At 35.3% G+C, this 20,369-nt stretch overlaps 1 protein-coding gene across 2 annotated transcripts in view; it reads right to left on the reverse strand.

Moving 5' to 3' along the window:
• Window positions 1-20,369, reverse strand: part of MCTP1 (multiple C2 and transmembrane domain containing 1) — a 1,071,916-nt gene that overhangs the window by 329,635 nt on the left and 721,912 nt on the right. For both annotated transcript variants that reach the window (XM_059888261.1, XM_010807608.3), the window contains 2 exons: window positions 17,313-17,475; window positions 13,587-14,256 (listed from right to left, as the gene is read on the reverse strand). In XM_059888261.1, coding sequence (XP_059744244.1) covers window positions 13,587-14,256; window positions 17,313-17,475 — 833 coding nt within the window. The remainder of the gene's footprint in view (window positions 1-13,586; window positions 14,257-17,312; window positions 17,476-20,369) is intronic.

Genomic DNA, 20,369 nt, shown 5'->3' on the forward strand with positions numbered 1-20,369 from the left:
CACATTTCCCCTATGGATTGCACTTATTGCCACTTCATTTCCTATGTGCTCTGACTCTCTATTGCCGTGCCTGGCACTAAGCTATTTCCAGTTCTTTGCTGACCCCTGAGGCCTGGTGCTACCACACACAGCCATTAGAGAAGGGAATTGCATGTGTCTGACACGGCCTGAAACCAATTATTTGATATTTTCTTCAGAATGATGCCCAACTCTGTTGGGAATGAGCAATCATGGAATATTTTACCTCCTGATTTAATTTTTTCCTGCACAAATTAGTTGTAGACTGAGCTGGCTACACACAGATGCTTGTGACATAGCTCTGTCTTATCAAGATGATACTTGAAATGAAGCAGGGGGATCTGAATTGAATAGGTTGGGGAATCCTGCTTTAAAGAGGCATTGACAAGTTTATCAGATATACTGATCACATGTACTCTCTGTTGATTGAAAATGACAGAACCTTAAAGAACTATCAGAACAGCAGGAAAAAAAAAACCACAAGGATGCAAACCTTATCAGTGTATTTAATGTTTTTAAACCTCCCTCTAATCTCTGGTTTCCTTTTCGTGCCTCAGAAAACTTGGCACATGATTAAAATTTAACAAAAACTGAAAAACAAACTCACATTGGTGCATAACTGAGTGATCGTCACCAAATTTAGTATTTAGTAATACTGTTTTTAAATATAATCATAAATGTCAAGAAAGTATGCATTTTTTTGTAACCCAAATCCCTATGAGTGCCTTTCATAGAAATAAAAAGGATTTATATTTTGTTGTCTATATGTCACAGAAACAATGCAAAACATGAGATTATTACTTATCAATAAACATAGAGCTTGTATAAATTTGCATATGCTTAATCTAAATAATGGGATAGCCAACTGTTCAAGCGCTATAAAGACAATACAAGTCTCTTTAGAAGGATTCAGTGAACATAAAGCCTCAACAAAATCTGTGCAGCAATATCTTGTCTATAAAGTTGAACAAGGATTTTTCTCATTTTAACATATAGAGTCCATATTAGATCTTAGCTATTAAATCTTCTAGGGGCTATAATTGCTACCTCTTCCCACTTCTCCTTAGGTTCAGGCTCTACTAACAAGACCCATATACCAATAACCATTAACTTTGACTTTTGTAACCATGACTAACAAAAATTACAAGAAAAATATCCATTTAAAAGTACACACTTGTCAAATAGCTGAAGGATTACTATTTTATTGTGCTACTAAAAGAACATTAACAATGATGATAAATAATTTTAGTACAGTTTGGAAAAAAGACATAGGAGGACACTATAAAACATTGTTACAACATAACTTTCTCTCATAATGATCATCATAAAATTTGGAGGCTATTTCTCTTCGTTTCAGGATAGATAATTTTGCAAACCTGGTTGTCCACTCCAACAACTACTTTTTGCTAATAGAAATGCTAATCCTGAATTGTAAATTTAAGATAATTTCTACTTTGGAGGACAAACAATGACAGATATTCTAAAATCAGTTCAGCATGACCATGTCATAGAAATTTAAAATGTCAAAACTTCAAATTATTTGGATTTTCATATATCACTGGCATCATAATTCCAAGGGTCTTTTCAGATTCTTCTCTCTCACCATCACTTTACCTGCTAACTTGGTACTTCCTACAACTGTATTACAGAAGATCAAACTAGTAATAAGTCAGCAACACTTTCCTAAGTAATAGACAAGGGTTTTCTGGTTTTACTCAGTGTTGAAAAGAAATCTCCAAAACAAATATTGATAGGTTTTGCTTTAGATTGAAGCAATCTAGTGCACTTCATGGTGATTTTTAGATCTCCATTTAAATAGCCCAACCATCAAACCGCTTATGAATAGTCTGATAAAACTAAAAGCAAACTGAAAATATATGTATTAAACAAAAGAACAGATAATCGATTTTAAGAATGACAGAGGTGAAAGCCTTTCTGATTGGAAATCCATTGCAACTCTTAAATATTTTACCCGAAGCTAAGGATTATTTTCTCCTTTCCAAATATGAGGGAGGGATTGGTCTAATTCTCAAAGCTACAGCAGTTTCTCTTGTATACATCCCAGTGCAGATAGATCTGTCCATACTCAGACAAGGCCAGTTTAGACAAAGAATTTTTTTAGTGCCAGGTGTAGAAGATTCAGATTTCCCCTCACTTAAAATCAATAAAGGTGGAGGCGTTAAATGACAGCTACTTTGAGGCAGAAGATATTTGACTTCATAGATGTGACGCTGACGGTCACAGATTTTCATACGTACATGTAAATAACAATGTTGAAAACGTTATAACATAACATGTATCTGCCACGGTGATTTTCCTAATGAAGAATGTTGAGGTGTAGTTACAGTCTGTTACAGTTTTCAGTCTTCTGTTAGAAAGAGTACATCTTTAAAGGGATCTTACCAATGCCTTTTGACTTATTAAACATTTCTTCTTGAAAGTTTATGAAAAAAACACACACAGAAGTCACTCAGCGACCCCATGGAGTGTAGCCCCCCAGACTCCTCGGTCCATGGGATTTTCCAGGCATGAATACCGGAGTGGGTTGCCGTTTCCTTCTCCAGGGGATCGAACCCGGGTCTCCCGCATTGTAGGCAGACGCTTTACCGTCTGAGCCACCAGGGAAGCCGCTATTAATAACTGATTAATAGTATAGTAACCAGAAGGCACATATTACATTTTCTGAGAACCCGAGGAAAAAATATGTTAGTTAAACAACATTCAAGGTTATACTAGTCCACTGGAAATATCTATATGTTAAACAAGAATTCCAGGATTCATGACCTATAAAACTATAAACCTGTAAACATTTTTACCTAAAACAACAAAGCTCAGCATTCACATTTATCATTGTGTTTATATATCAAGACATAGAATGACATAAATAATGTTAGCAGGGGAAAGGAGAAAAGTTTTAGACAGGGTGTATTAGTTGCTTATCAACTCACTTTCTACAGAACTTGAATTTCTAGCTTGCAACCACCTCCATGTGTATTACTCATCCACATATTTTGCTCAGTATAGAAGAGCTGCAAAATAAATGTTTACTTTTAGAATAATCTTATTCTGAACTTTTTTCCAATAATTTGTTTACAGTTATTTTCACTCTTCTCTTAATATGTCATACATTTTTAACTAGATAATTTCTTTTTCCAAGGTAAAAAATAACAGTTTTAAAAATCTCTTCTGAATTTTTAAAAATGTTATTGAATGGTTAATAAGGAATATAAATCTCAAGTTGACCTATGACTCCTCATGTATGGTAGTTTAATCACTAAGCTGTGTCCGACTCTTGTGATCCCACGGACTGCCGCCTGCCAGGCTCCTCTGTCCATGGGATTTCCCAGGCAAGAATACTGGAGTGGATTGCAATTTCCTTCTCCAGGGGGTCTTCCCCACCAAAGGTCGATCCCACATCTCCTGCATTGCAGGCGGGTTCTTTACCACTGAGCCACCAGGGAAGCCTTCATGAGAAACTACTAAGTCATTTCTATCTACCATCTTTAGTAACTGAATGTCATACAGAATATGACTAATAAAGTATTCTTTCCACCTTTATGAAGAACACATGAGAGGAAGTCGGTAATTGCTAATTGTTGCTACATGGGAGCAAAAATATTACCAAAGCCAAACCGCATCCACTTTCTCTCTTACAGAATATACTTTCCATTTTTGTTGCTTTAATGTCTTTAAAACAAAATTCAGAAGTCTCTGAAGATTTAATGTGAAATAATGGGGTCAGAAAACTAGTCACATATTTAGCAGAAAAACATTTTAGGTAAATAAAGATACGTGTACATATGCAAAAATACCATGTACCTACCCAAGCACATAACAAACACCCTCCCCTTATGCACATACACATACAGTCCTTTTTCTCATAGTTTTTAATCAAATAAATAATTTTCACAGATGATAAAACCATTAGTGGGAAGAATTTTAAAACACCAACTCCTTAGGGGAAAAATTCCAGTGTTCAAATAACACTAGAATAATGAATTCTATTTGCTTATTTTCTTATCAGGTGGCTAGTGGTAAAGAACTCACCTGCTGACGCAGGAGACATAAGAGATACGGGTTCGATCCTTGGGTTGGGAAGATTCACCTGAAGGAGGGCAAGGCAACCCACTCCAGTATTCTTGCCTGGAGAATCCCATGGACAGAGGAGCCTGGAGGGCTACAGTCCATAGGGTCACTCAGAGTCGGACATGACTGAAGTGATTTAGCACGCACACACGCATTTTTTCAATGAGGTATGGAGGTATAGTGGGAAGATACTTCTAACCTTAGTTTCATCTCCACCTTGATTTGCTAACCAGCCGAAACGCTGTAGTTTTTTTTCCACCAATGAAATAACAACTGGAGTTGCTGCACTGCTTAATTTCAGATTGGTGATCGAGCAAAGGAAGGTTAAAAAAAAAAACCAATGTGGAAGCATCTTGCAAACATACTGCTAATCTTTAGGTTTATTATTAATTAATGATAAAAAGGATCTTAAACCTGGCATAATTGCTTCAACTATTTCAGTAACAATTACTTTTTAGGTTAACTCTGGTAAAACCTTAAAGGTAAGTAGATTACCTACTTCTCTATGAATAAAATGAGAGCCTCTTCTACATATTTTTTTATATTAAGGAAAAAATTAACATCATTATTTTCCTTTTCATGTGTTAATATGGAAGCTGGATTTTTTTTTTCTTTCCAAATCTTCCAGAGAAGACAATCCAGTGATGTAACCTTGCACTTACTATAGTAGCTGCTTTCAAAATTCAAGTTTGTTTAATTTCATATGCAAAGAATCAATATGTATGTTGCAATTCCAGTAAGTCCAACACAAAAATCAGGATCTGTGGCTCATGGGAATTACTCCTCAAATTATAAAATGGTTCTGATCTTGCAAGTGAATTCATTCAGAAAGAGTATTTGAGAGAATACTTTTGGTCATAATTCAGCAATGTATTTGAATTACAGTCCAGATACATTCCAGCAGTGGGCCTTTGGGAAAGCTATTCAGCTTATCCAACCTCAGTTTCTGTTACTATAAGGAAGGGATAATATCCAGATTTTCAGACATGTTATAAAAATCAAATGGCATGTCAATGCATAAAGTACTTAGCAAGGTGCACAGCAAATTAAAACGATCTAAAAAAGAGTATCTATTATGTAGCTCCACTCCAGTACTCTTGCCTGGAAACTCCCATGGATGGAGGAGCCTGGTAGGCTGCAGTCCATGGGGTCGCTAAGAGTCGAACACGACTGAGCAACTTCACTTTCACTTTCCACTTTCATACATTGGAGAAGAAAATGGCAACCCACTCCAGTGTCCTTGCCTGGAGAATCCCAAGGACGGAGGAGCCTGGTAGGCTGCCGTCTATGGCATCGCACAGAGTTGGACACAACTGAAGCGACTTAGCAGCAGCAGCAGCAGCATTATGTAGCTGACTTTATATATTTGTAAATAGATAACAAGGAAAATTTTGGAGGGGCCTCCAAAATCACTGCAGATGGTGACTGCAGCCATGAAATTAAAAGACACTTGCTCTTTGGAAGAAAAGCTAAGACCAACTTAGACAGCATATTCAAAAGCAAAGACATTACTTTGCCAACAAAGGTTCACCTAGTGAAGGCTATGGTTTTTCCTGTGGTCATGTATGGATGTGAGAGTTGGACTGTGAAGAAGGCTGAGCGCTGAAGAATTGATGCTTTGAACTGTGGTGTTGGAGAAGACTCTTGAGAGTCCCTTGGACTGCAAGGAGATCCAACCAGTCCATTCTGAAGGAGATCAGCCCTGGGATTTCTTTGGAAGGAATGATGCTAAAGCTGAAACTCCAGTACTTTGGCCACCTCATGCGAAGAGTTGACTCATTGGAAAAGACTCTGATGCTGGGAGGGATTGGGGGCAGGAGGAAAAGGGGACAACAGAGGATGAGATGGCTGGATGGCATCACCAACTTGATGGACGTGAGTTTGAGTGAACTCCGGGAGATGGTGTTGGACAGGGAGGCCTGGCGTGCTGCGATTCATGGAGTCGCAAAGAGTTGGACACGACTGAGTGACTGAACTGAACTGAACTGAACTGAAAACTCAAGAATCAGAATGGCCGGGAATGAGTTTTAACACAGAAAACACTTTCTTAAATGGCATAAAAAAAGTTGTCCTCTTATATAAAGGACAAAATGAAACTAAATAGCTCTAGCTTTCACCCTCACCTTGATGGATCACCCTGTATACTTTTACTATAGAGAGACAGATGGTACAGAAAGGAATTAGGTTGCATGGAAAATATCCTCCTGGCTCATACAAAGGGAAGACAAGCCCACTATCTCCACTGATGGCATGGATGCGTGAGCACATTCTAGAAGTCTCAAGAAGGCATTGAACATGCCATGTAACTGAACTGGCAGGAAGGAAGGCTTTAGGATCAATTATGCCAAAACCCAAATCACTTTTGACTTTCTTCACAAGCTGAGAAAGAATACTAAAATTATTTACACAAGTTTAATTTGTATACAACTGTTTCATTATTACATAGATTGTCAAATTCTTAATCACAGACTCTTAAGACAATATCACTCACCCTTCCATGCTTTATAGGCCTAATTCTGAGGCTTTTTGTACGTACAGAGGCGTTTGTATGGATACAGAAACACTTTTTTAGAAAAAAGTATTTAGTCCATGCATACTGTCTACAACATTGCAGAAACAAGCTGGTTCTTCCCTAGGAAAAAAACCCAGTCACTATTAAATCCCTGCTTTAAATACACGCCAGAGAAAAGGCATATCAATTTCTTTTCAATCAATAATACAGTATAATATTGTATTTCCATTTCTTGCCTGTGATCTTAATTTTCAATGATCTGATTTAAAAAGCTACAATGACCAAAAAATTGAAATGAAAACTAAAACAAAACAAGAACAGTTAGTTGTGGGATCAAAGGGGAAGCCCCAAAAAGAATTTCTAGGAATAGCTTCGGATGTCAGCTGGAAGAAGAGACTCTACTTCCTGTTTTTGCTTAATCACTTACTCCCCTCTTTACCCTTCCAACCTCATCAAAAATGCAATTGCAGGAAGTGAGAAGTTTCCACATTGTTATCTTCCAAGTTTCGCTGGGGGAAAAAAGTCACACAGATAAAAATCTAAAGGATGTTTTCGTATGTGTTACAGTTGCATACAAGCCACACACTCAGCCCGCTAATACAGCTGTACTGTCAGTCAGTAGAGAAAATAATTATGACAGTTTCCAAGGACAAATCGTAGGTATAAAGTCTGGTTGTAGAATAACTTCCAAGTCACAAAGTCAGAATAAGTTTAGAGTTAAAGCTTAGATATATTATCTAATATAACCCTTTCCTTTTATCGTTTATCAATAGAACAATATGAAGAGGTAAAATGACTTATCTAAGGTTGCATAAACAAGGGGGTGAGAGCTTCAGACAAGCACACTTGACTCTGATAACTGTACTCTTCCCCTTTTGAGAGCAAGTACTTATAAACAAAGAAGGTACCAGTATTTCATTAAAGAATAGCAAGTATGATAAAACAGTGGGTAAAAAACAAAGCTAATCAACAATACCATTTATTAGTATTTTCAAAAATGTTACAACAAAAACCCCTGAAATTGTATTATTATTTTAAAGGAATTTGTGATAACTAATAAAGATATAACTTTCTCTTAAGAATTTTTTTTTCCCCATTACTGTTTTGTATTATTTGAAATTCCAGCATCTACTAATGTGGGGTTAGAAAACAAGCATAGTTGACATCAGAGATCTAATGCAGATCTTCCCCTCTGTCTCATGAACACAGCAGGGTCAAGAGATGTGTTATCCTTCTAGGAGATTTGGTCTCTTCTGCATTTGGAGAAGGCAATGGCACCCCACTCCAGTGCTCTTGCCTGGAAAATCCCATGGATGGAGGAGCCTGGGAGGCTGCAGTCCATGGGGTCGCTAAGAGTCGGACACGACTGAGTGACTTCACTTTCACTTGTCACTTTCATGCATTGGAGAAGGAAATGGCAACCCACTCCAGTGTTCTTGCCTGGAGAATCCCAGGGACGGGGGAGCCTGGTGGGCTGCCGTCTATGGGGTCGCACAGAGTCAGACATAACTGAAGCGACTTAGCAGCAGCAGCAGCAGCAGCAATACCATACAGATGCTTCTTTTGTCCACACTTTGCATACTGCCCTCAGTATACTTCTAAATTTCCTTGACAGCATCACTCGGCCATCACTCAGTCGATCACTCAGCTACTTGAGGAGTACGAGAGAAATTAGGGTGGTTTTGACTGACCTAGTTGATCACAACCTTTCCAGTTGTGAACTGTGCCTTCCTAGTCAATATTCTACTTTTATCTTGACTTGAGGGTCTTCTTTACTCTAAAGGATCTTTTCATCCCTAGAGGGATTCGGTTTCCCCTACTCCCCAATCTTCCTTAAACAAAATATAAAGAAAAAAATAAAAAATAAAAAAATATATATAAAAAGGAATTGGGAAATGGGAGGGGTAGAGGCCACTAAGTTTCAACCTCTCATCTACTGCAGATCTTTAGAAACCTTCAAAACACTCAAAGGCATGTATCATATACTCTTAAGTCTTTCCCTTTCAAGTTAACAATCAGCTCAAGGAAAATTCAATGTAAGATAGACAGGGGATCATGACATTTATACTGTGATTGAAGTTTTCTAACTACATTCTTACATATTAAAACACAGTGAATTTATCTAACTAAACTTTACTACACATAAACAATCCTCTCTTTTTCAAGCACTGAGAAAAGAGGCAATATCTTTTCTTAAATCCAAAGAAAATACAATTTTAAAAGTAATTCAATGATTTAATCACTTAAAATTGTGATTATCTAGGGACTTCCCTGGTGTTCCAATGGTTAAGATCCTGTGCTTATCCCTGGTCTAGGAACTAAGATCCCACATGCTGTGCAGCATAGCCAAAAAGTAAAACAAAAATGAATATGTAAAATCAAATCCCAATTAAAAAAAGAGTGTCTGCAAAAATAATATTATTTTTTCCTAAGATAGATTACCAAACCACCAAGAGTCTGCAATGTTTACATTATGACATTATTTCATCATTTTCTTCAAATAAAAAAACATAAAAATAGACTCACAGACCAATGGAACAGAATTGAGAACCCAGAAATAAACTCTTGCATATATGGTCAACCAGTATTTGACAAGGGAACCAAGAATACTCATTGGGTAAGGGATTAAATAAATGGTGTTGGGAAAAGTAGATAAAACATGCAAAAGAATGAAACTGTACCTTATCTTACAACACGTACAAAAATTAACTCAAAATGGATTAAACTTAAACCTAAGATCTAGAACCGTAAAACTCCTAGATAGTGAAAAAGTTCCCTAATGTTGGTCTCGGCAATGATTTTTTGGATATAATACCAAAAGCAAAAATTAATAAGTGGGACTACATCAAACTGGGATTCCCTGGTGGCTCAGACGGTAAAGAGTCTGCCTGCAATGAGGGAGACTCGAGTTCGATCCCCGGGTCGGGAAGATTCCCCTGGAGAAGGAAATGGCAACCCACTCCAGTACTCTTTACTAGAAAATTCCATGGATGGAAGGAGCCTGGTGGGCTACAGTCCATGGGGTCGCAAAGAGTCAGACACGACTGAGCGACTTCACTTTCACTTTCACATCAAACTGGAAAGCTAATACACAGCAAAAGAAACTATCCACCAAAAAAAAAATCTTTGATAGGGAGAAAATACTTGCAAACCATATACTTAGTAAGAAATCAATATCCAAAATACTTAAAGGACTCATACAATGTCGTGAGTTGTATGACATTTTTCCAAAGAAGACATACAGATAGCCAACAGGTACATGAAAAGATACTCAAGATCACTAGTCATCAGAGAAATCCAAACCAAAACCACAAAGAGATATCACCTTACACTTTGCTATCATCAAAAAGGCAACAGATAACAAGCATTGGTGATGATGTAGAGAAAAGGGAACCCATGTGTACTGTTGGTAGGAATATAAATTGGTACTACAGACACTGTAGCAAATGGTAAGGTTCCACAAAAAAGTTGAAAAATAGAAAATCCTTCTGGATATATATCTAAAGGAAATGAAAATAAGATATCAAAGAGATATGTGCACTTCCATATTTATTGCAGCATTAATCACAATAGCCATACTAAGTGTCCATTTATGAATGAATGTGCTTAGCTGCTCAGTCATGCCCAATTCTTTGTGACCCCATGAACTGGAGCCCGCCAGGATCTTCTGTCTATAGAATTTTCCGGCAAGAATAGTAGACTGGGTTGCCATTTCGTACTCCATATGAATGAATGGATAAAGAACATGTGAGCTTGAAATACATACAATGGAATACTACTCGGTCACGAGAAAGAAGAAAATCCTGCAATTTGCAACAACATGGATGGTCCTTGAAGGCATTAGGCTAAGTGAAATAAGTCACATGGTCAAAGAAAGGCAGATACATGCGGTAATACTTATAATGTGAAATCTAAAAAAACAGAACTCAAAGAAACAGAATATAAGGTGGTTACCAGGGGATGGTGGATAGAGAAGATACTGGTCAAAGGGTACAAATTTCCAGTTAGAAGCTTTAGAATTTCTGGGGGTCTAATGTACAGCATTACAATTATAGAAATTATAATGCATTACATACTTGAAAATTGCTAAGAAAGCAAATCCTAAGTGTTCTCACCATACAAAAGTAATGGTAATTATGTGGACATTACTGTGGCAATCGTTTTGAAATATTAAGGGTACAAATCAACACACTGGACATCTTAAAGTTACAAAATGCTGTATGTCAATTATATCTCAATAAGGCTGGGGGGGAAAAAGGACTAGTGTATATACAAGGTCTGCTTAAGATACCTCTTTGAATGAGAAGAGTGTGGGATAGTTTAGAGGAAAGTAAAACAATGACAACACTAAAGTAGATCTGAGCATACAGAGCATTCACAACAGTGTTCTTAATGGAATGAGCTAGATCCGTCCTGTTCTTTTAGGTAATAGAGCATAATCATAGAGTCAGGACACCACACTCAGACAGACTATCCTGGCTTCCTTGCAACCTTGACCAAAGTTACTTAATATCTCTATGCCTTAGTTTTCTCACTATACAATAGAGATAAATAATGTTACCTGCCTTGCTGGGTGGTTAGAATGAAATAACATGTTGCAGTGTCTGACCCGATAAATGTGGAGCTATTGTTACTTAAGAGAATGTCTAGGGTTTCAGGCAAAATATCAAAGACTTGGTGAATAAACACACAGACATATACAAAAGATAATACATAACCCATTCAAGCCAATCTAGATTCTATTCACATAGGAATATAAATTATTATAGATTTCAAATTATAAGTATTTATAAATGATTATTTTGCTAGTCTCAAACTGTATTTCTTTAATAAATAAAAATTTGGTCATTGGGCTAAGTATTAATGGAAACTATGACTGCTTTCTGTTACAGCCTTAGCAGCAGTTAACTCATTTAGTTTTCTTCCCTTTACCATGTCTAACTTGCTGCTGCTAAGTCGCTTCAGTCGTGTCCAACTCTGTGCAACCCCATAGACGGCAGCCCACCAGGCTCCCCTGTCCCTGGGATTCTCCAGGCAAGAACACTGGAGTGGGTTGCCATTTCCTTCTCTAATGCATGAAAGTGAAAAGTGAAAGGAAGTCACTCAGTCGTGTCCGATTCTTCGAGACCCCATGGACTGCAGCCCACCAGGCTCCTCCGCCCATGGGATTTTCCAGGCAAGAGTACTGGAGTGGGTTGCCATTGCCTTCTCCTTAGAAACCTTCAATACAGTAGCTGCTAAATGTCTTGCCTATGGCAGGTACTCAACAAAGCTGAACTGAACTGATTTTCAGGCAGCCCACTAGAACAGTGCTGTTTGAAATTTCTTTTACAGAGACAAAGCATTCAATTTTACACTTTAAAGCCCAATACCATGATGGTAAAGAACATGGGTCTTGAAGACATAAAGACCTACATGTGAATCCTGACTTGGTGCAAAGGACCAAAAGCAAGTTAATCTTTCTAAGCTTCTCTGTTTATGAAATTGGGATATTAAGGAAAGGGATGTGCTTATTACAGTGTGTGGCACAAGGAAAACATTCACTTAACACGTGATTTATACCAAAGTTCAGATGCAGCAGCTTGGGAAAGTTCAGTGCATTTGGACTTTTGGAAAGGGCTTCAAATTTTGGTGTTGAAGCCAACACACATTGTTCTCTCTTATGAATGGAAAACATTTCACTACCAGCCCTAAAGACTCCATAGCAACTTACACATTTTTAATCATATATAGGTCTTTTCTTCTGTTATAAACTAAACTGCATTTAACACATAAAACTTTCATATTGAAAGCACTTTACAAGTAACCAGAAATTTTTTGAGAGAACATAAAAATTATAGAAAATAAGTGTACTTGTAAAAATGCATTTAAAATTTATGTAATAATTAAAATGAAGATCTATTTACTTTGAGTAAAACTGCAATGTTCCTAAATGAACTGACTTTGTATTCTGCTGTGACCTTAACTTGGGTGATGCATCTCTGTTCTGTGATGTGATAGTTTCCCAAAGAAAATAAATATTCTAAGAGAAAATATTAAATTATTTGAAAATTCATATATCATGTTCATATAATATATAATATATTCATATATCAGAGCAATTTGGTATCCTGGTATCTTATTAAGGAAGGTAGGTAAAATACAGTGAGCTATGGAAATTTTATGAAGTGATTATAAAGTAAAAAACAGCAAGTCACCAAATGATAATTCTTAAATAATTATTAATAAAAATACAGTTTAGGAATCTATTTAGAAGTATATCTCAGCATTCTATGTAAAAGCATGAGTAATCATAATTTTCAAAATAATCATATTTTCAACCTTAATTTTTCTTCACTGGTAAGAAACTAAAATGACAAGAAAATGTATTATGACAGATTCTTTCTTCCTTTATCTTTTGATTAAAATTATGAATCTTCAAATCCTCTTCCACTGTATATATTCTTATAGGAACAACATCAGAGGAACTTTTTAAATCAGCTATAGCCAATGCTAGCTTCTACAACCAATTATAATATAGAATTTTATAATCAGCATTTCATAATAGGTCTGTATTGCCATTGGCTGAATAAAATGTCAGAATTTTAAACTTTCATTTTAATTAATGAAAATGTCAAGAAATCTTCAACAATTCTCTTTACTTAAAGCTTCAGCCTTGGAAGATAAAATGAGTTAAATGTTTCATCCAGTAATTTATGTGATTAGAAAACTGAAAGTTTTACTGGTAATATTTCTGACTTACATTCCAATATCTTTAACAATTTAATGATAGGAAAGAAAACACTTCTATTACTATACTTAGAGAAAAAGAAAAGTGTAAAAGAAATGTGAAGTGGAAAATTTTACAACATTTATTTTCTGATTTATTTTCAAGTTTGCAATTAAGTTTAACCAAATAGAAAAGTTAGAAAAGTAAAGACTTTAAAAGGTTTAAGTTAAACCAAACAGAAATTTTAAAAAAATCACTAACCCAAAGCATGCACTGTTCCTCTATGCCTGCTGGAGCTCTTGCTTGTTTTAACCACACGGACAGCACTTTCTTTGAACTGCAGCTCACAAAAATTTTCAAGAAATTTTGCTATTTCTTCTGTAACAGTATCCAGGTAAGTTTCTTTAATGAATTTCACTGTTGAGGATGAAGCTAAAATTTCATGCAGTGTGTTAAAATCCTCTTTTATCATTGAGTATAACTTAAGCATTGTATCTTGGTATCTATCAGCCATTATGTCTAAATTTGATTCTCTGCTAAAAGAAGGAAAACAGTTCTGCAGAAGTTTGGTCAACAGTTTATTCTGTATGCTTTGGTACTTGCTTGTAACTTCTGATTCTGGATAAAGAAATAAGAGTTGCTGTATGCACTGATTTTTCAACAAAATTTTTTGCTGTGAATTGTTTATTTCATTGTGGCTTTGTAATTTGTTCACTAAGAAGCGTCGAAGATGTAGTCTTATATCATCCCACACAGACTTTACATCCATTGAGGAATGATCTTCAACAGAGTGAAGAGAAGTCCTAGAGAGGAAATGAAAAGATGCTCCACTTACAGTGGATGGGAATGAAACACTGCTCTGGCAGGAGAGGTCCCAAAGTAAATTCAACACCATTTCTTCTTGATTTTGTTCATTCTTCAACAAATCTCGCTAATAAAAGTAAATCATAATGTTAGAAATGTGATTATAAGAATAGAAGGAGAAAATGATTTCTACAGTTACACAGAATTTCATAATTCATTTCAATTCAAGAATCAATACTATAATTTAAAAAAAATTTTTTTTTGCCTTTGAAATTTAATCAGTTCAGACATTTTAGAATATTAGCTTTGTGGTCTGTTAAGTTTTGTAAAGCCCAGATGATGAGCGAATTTTTCAATTAGATTTCTAGACACACAGTTTTTTCTTCATTGTTATCCATTCCTGATATAACCTGAGCTGTATGGAAGCATTAGCTTAAAAATTCTAAATAAAAATCTATAGTAAAATATCAACTGAAATGTACCCCTAAGACAAAATAAATTTAAGATGACACCCCTAATTAATACCTAGTAGATAATTTTCATGCCTGAATGAGTATACTTATTATTCTAAAACCCCAAATGAACATAGAGAATGGAGACCTTTAAACAAAGTATTATGCCTAGGGCTTACTAATAGCTGCCATCCTGAGAAATATAGTTTAATACATTGGAAGATTTTAACTTTCATTTAAATTTCTTTTTGAGTCACGTTAAGAAAGGTTTTACTTTGGAAATTAGACTGAGAATATTTCAGTTCTCTCCAAAGAAATAACTAACTCAAAATGAGAAAAAAATACTCACAATTGTTCTTCAAAAGATATGAATTTTTTTTTTTTTTACACTTTCTGTGTTAACTGACAGAAACAACTATAGGTGCAATTAAGAATAGAAAAGGAGCAAAAAAATTACTTTCTTTTTGGACTTTGAATTAAATGCACAAATTCTCTTTACATGCTGACTCTCCTGATGTCTATTTCAGGTCATACAGACATTAGCTTATATTCTCTAAGTAGCAACAAGCTGCTTTTTTTTTTTTTTTAATGGAAGCAAGGTTCAAGCGGTCTAAAATCAGTCCAGCTTTGAAATTTCTTATTGACAAAGGTAACACAGGTATTATTTGTGACTCAGAATCATGAACAACTCTGAGACATATTCTAGGGCAATCTCTCAGTGATTCTAAGCACTGTGATGTCTAATTTGATGTTCTATCTGCAATAAATAATAATACTTAATATCCGTATAGCAGTTTATTATATAAAAAGTACTCTTCTCTAGAGTCTCTGACTTATTCATAAGGAAAACTCTGTGATGCAGATACTTAAGACCCCAATTTACAGAGAAGAATGCTAAAGTGCAGCACATTTAAGTTACTTTCCAAATGTCACACACAATAGAGCACAGAACCAAGAATGGACGCCTGGTTCCATTCCCCTCATCCGCGTTCTTTCCATCCACATTCTAGAGAACCAAACAGTAAATTGACTTTTCTGAAGCTCCGCTTTCTCTCTTTCTTCTATTTAGTTCTTTTTGATACTTTCTGGAAAATAAATGTCCTTAGACAGGAGTCCAGAACACCAGCATTATGGTAAATTCTGTAGAGAAAAACTGGTCTTATTAGTGCCTCAACTGTGGGTTTCTTTAAATCAGTCAATTACTGTAAATACTTGATCAAGCAAACATTTAAAGAATAATAGATTACAGAGGTTTAAAACATGTGTTAGGTATTGATTGCTCAAATTTTGAAAATGACTTTATAGAATAGCCATAATGAGAACCTCTGTTCCTTGTTTAAATAGTTAGATAATTAATAAAAAAAAAAAAAAACACTTTATGGGGAAAAAAATTGAGGTATGAAAAAATACTGTCAAGATTGACACTTTCCGCATGTAAAAATTTGATAAGGTCGTTTTAATCTGGATCTGTTTTAATAATGTGGTTCTGTTCTCAAAATAACATGATCAATTATGTTAAAAAACAAAAAAAAACCCTAGGTCTGGAAGGGGCCTAGCAGTCTAATGAATTTGAGCAAAAACTAAGGCGGCCTTTGCCCTGCAGTGAATAGAGAATGACTTATGTGTGACAGATTAAAAGATAATTAAAAGCTTTTGCTTTTAATTAAATGAGAAAGCATTATTACATCAATATTAATGAAATTCACTACACATGGCTCTTAATAGAAATTAAAGGAATAACTATATCCATATTTATTCTTCAAGGCTCCACCTTCAAGAGATAATGGGTGAGAGGATTTTCTTAAAAGAATAAGCCTTCAGGGCACATAATCTTCCTTTCTCTTCCTTTTATTACCCTGTAAACATTAAAGAGACATCTGCAAAAATAATAACAGCCAAAAATTATTTTCATCTGATTCTGTCATCCTAAGCCATCTACAACCTCAAGATATTTTCCACATCTGCCTGAGTCAAGGTTTGATGTTTAGACAGAAACAGTGCCTTTTTTTCCCCCCTAAATTAAATTAAAACCATAGCTACAGAAATCCTGCTTTCTGACAATTGTGCTATTTCCCTAGGAAACTGATTTTGCAAGCTAGCTGCCTTTGTAGATATAGGTAAAATAAAATAAGTATTCTTACTGAAGGCTATAAAAACCTCTCTAACATAGAGAGTGGTCAGTATCCAAGAGTGACCAATGTAATAATATTCCATCAATTAACAGTGGTCTTGTAGAAATCGCTGCCTTGATTGAAAAGAATTAGATATGCCTGCAGGTTGGGAATGAATGGAGTGGTGGACAAGGCTCCTTAACAGATACAATCAATGCTGATCTTATTGTGCTTAATAATGAGCCCAGGAAAATGAGTAGTTTTGAAGTGACACAAAATGTAATAAATATCAAATTTTCTGATGGACAATTGCGGTACATTTCAATACATTTTGTGGTGCTGATATGGCAAATATCATACCACAAGTCACCCAGGAATTATAATGCCTAATGCCCACTTATATAAACTTTACTTTATGATAAAAATCGCAGTAGAAAATAAAAACACATAGCTCACTGGATTCCACTGCAGACAGAGAAGTAAAACAAAACACAAACCCCAGATATGACAGGCTAATATGGTCAATGAAATAAATATTCATATATGGAAACTGGATGAAATGTAGTTCAGGTTCCCCCACCCCACTCCACCATTAAAGCAAAGATTATACATATTTTTACCAGTATTTTGAGAAATTTTATCAAATCTCCATGGGGAATGGACGGTGATTTGGATGAATTATAATTATTTAGCCATTCAAAACAGTCAGTCGTCGTTCGCAGCTGTACATCTGGACACTGTTTGTTAACTTCAGACTGTATTTCTTTAATGCAGTGTTCTATGCTATATAAAAGAAAAGAAAAAAACTATTTTGGTAGGAAGTGGGTATGGAGCTGTCACATATCACAGGGCCCTAAAATGCTTATATGCAGTACCTGGTGACACACAATTTCCAAAATTATAAAACACCCATATAATATAAAAACAGTAACAGGAAAACTGTATATTTTCATTAATAATTGAAAACTGGAAGTTCAAGTTTTCTGGCAGTTTCATTTCAAATGCAATAGAGGAAACATATCTAGCTACTAAAAGATTAATTAGAAATTCATCTGTGTTAAATAAAATTTCAAGCATATTTGCAATGAAATAATGATCCTTTTGGTAGGCAATGGATGGAAGACAGAGATAAAACACTCTTGATGACCGAAATCAGAAACATATATTGACTAAATTATGGAAAACCTCAACCAATCCAAATTAAGAAATCACAAAACAGTTACAAACAAGTTACAATTTAGTTATAAAAGATATATGCTGTATATACAGTTACTACAGCTAAGTATCTTTTCCTGCCACTACACTCTACTCCAAAAAAAAAAAAACACCAAAAAATCCAAAATACAGTAAAGATTGCATGTTAAAAAAATAAGACTGGAAGAAAATGAAACAAACGTTTAATAACAATTATCTTTGAGTGATGAAAATTTGGTGTTTTTAATTTTACTTTTCTGTATTTTCTAAAATTCTTGAAAGCATAAGATGAAACTCTTCATTTACAAGTGAATACATAAAGGAAGAGAGAAAACATGCCCAATTGCATCTACCAATACACACATGTTTTAAAAATTCCATTAGAAGTATCTTCAGCTCTGAAACTAAAAAGATGTAATATGTTATTTTAATTTTCATTTACAAATGTGCATTAATTATTATAAATCTTTGTGATGACCTTAGCATAATGTCATTTGTGGAGTCACATGTATATGACATATTACTACCACCTGATGGCAGCATATCTAAACTGCAAGAAAGCTTATAAACAGCAAAGTTATTTTGAAGCTGAATCCCTTCACCTCAAACAGTTATGCATTTGCTTCTTAATAGTATAAAGAAACATCTGTTACCAAAAAAGTTGCTACTGTTTTGAAAATATCACTATTGTTCATTATCAACATGTGATAGAAACACTTAGGCTTTGGAAACCAAGCTCTGATAATTAAAATCGATATCATATGAAATTCTTTTCTTCAAAATGTACAAGGTATTGCTTGCATATAAAACATAAACTAAAATTCTAAGGAAAGCTTTTCAGGAGACTTCTGAGCATGAGTGAATTCAAACCGAACTACTCTGAAACAAATACATTCTGAGAATCAAAAGCCTTTTCATGAAAACAAAGAACTTACAAGAAAAACAATAGCTCCTTAGGCCACAGGCCATTCAGTTTTCTGATGAGACAGGCTTATTCAGGAATACCAGTTCCAAGTCTGGCACAAGATTGGCATATATTTTCTACATTTACGTATGCACCTCTGTGAACTGAGAAACACGATGCCCGAAGCTCACACCTTGACTCCAGGGACTGGTTATCAAAGGTTTTTTATGATAGCATCCTCCTGTGTCTCATTCAGTGAAACCTAATAGATTGCAGCAATGTGAACTGGACAGGCTCTGCTGCTAGTCTACCTAAATCTATTTCAATCAAGATTCAGCTTTTAGGCTAATTTCTAACATCTGAATCTGGGTAGAGGCCAATAACTACAACTTTATAAATAGAGTAAAGCCTTCAGAGAGCTAGATTTCAGCAATTTGTTCAAACACTGATAAAGGGATTGAGCAGTTGCATTTCAGAGGACCTCCCTCACTGATAAAACTGAAGACAGTTTGAGCTGGCTTTTAAAATCATTTGCCACAAATTTTAAGGTGATAGAATTCATCTCTACCTCATTTTGTTTTTAGTTGGCTGTATATCATATCTGTACCTGATTTTGTTTTTAGTTAGCTGTATAACGTGTCATTCTGCCATTCACCACTGTCTGTACATCTTGCTGAACTCTTGATATTTATCACCTAATTATTATACAAATGAGTATTTTCAAAATTTAAGATGAATGTCAGTTTGTAATGTAACTTGTCAATTTTTTTCTTCTTGAATGTCAAAAATAATTTTAAATTCATTTTCAACATCTAAAAGATAACATTATTTTTCATATATGTGCAGTAATATTGCTGATAGAGATGGTAATCTTGGGTGGGATGAGGTCTATATATCGATAGACTTAAATGACGCAAGATCTTCATATAGTTTTTCAGAAATAACATGAAACTTGTCTTCATTTTGGTTTAAGCTGGTTTTAGAAAAGGCAGAGGAACCAGAGATCAAATTGCCAACATCCGCTGGATCATCAAAAAAGCAAGAGAGTTCCAAAAAAACATCTATTTCTGCTTTATTGACTATGACAAAGCCTTGACTGTGTGGATCACCACAAACTGTGGAAAATTCTGAAAGAGATGGGAATACCAGACCACCTGACCCTGCCTCTTGAGAAATTTGTATGCAGGTCAGAAAGCAACAGTTAGAAGTGGACATGGAACAACAGACTGGTTCCAAATAGGAAAAGGAGTACGTCAAGGCTGTACACTGTAACCCTGATTATTTAACTTACATGCAGAATACATCATGAGAAACACTGGGCTGGATGAAGCACAAGCTGGAATCAAGATTGACAGGAGAAGTATCAATAACCTCGGATATGCAGATGATACCACCCTTATGGTAGAAAGTGAAGAAGAACTAAAAAGCCTCTTGATGAAAGTGAAAGAGGAGAGTGAAAAAGTTGGCTTAAAGCTCAACATTCAGAAAACTAAGATCATGGCATCTGGTCCCATCACTTCATGGCAAATAGATGGGGAAACAGTTGCTGACTTTGTTTTTTAAGGCTCCAAAATTACTG

Source organism: Bos taurus, chromosome 7 (assembly GCF_002263795.3).
Source record: "Bos taurus isolate L1 Dominette 01449 registration number 42190680 breed Hereford chromosome 7, ARS-UCD2.0, whole genome shotgun sequence".
In the NCBI taxonomy this organism is placed as follows: Eukaryota; Metazoa; Chordata; class Mammalia; order Artiodactyla; family Bovidae; genus Bos; species Bos taurus.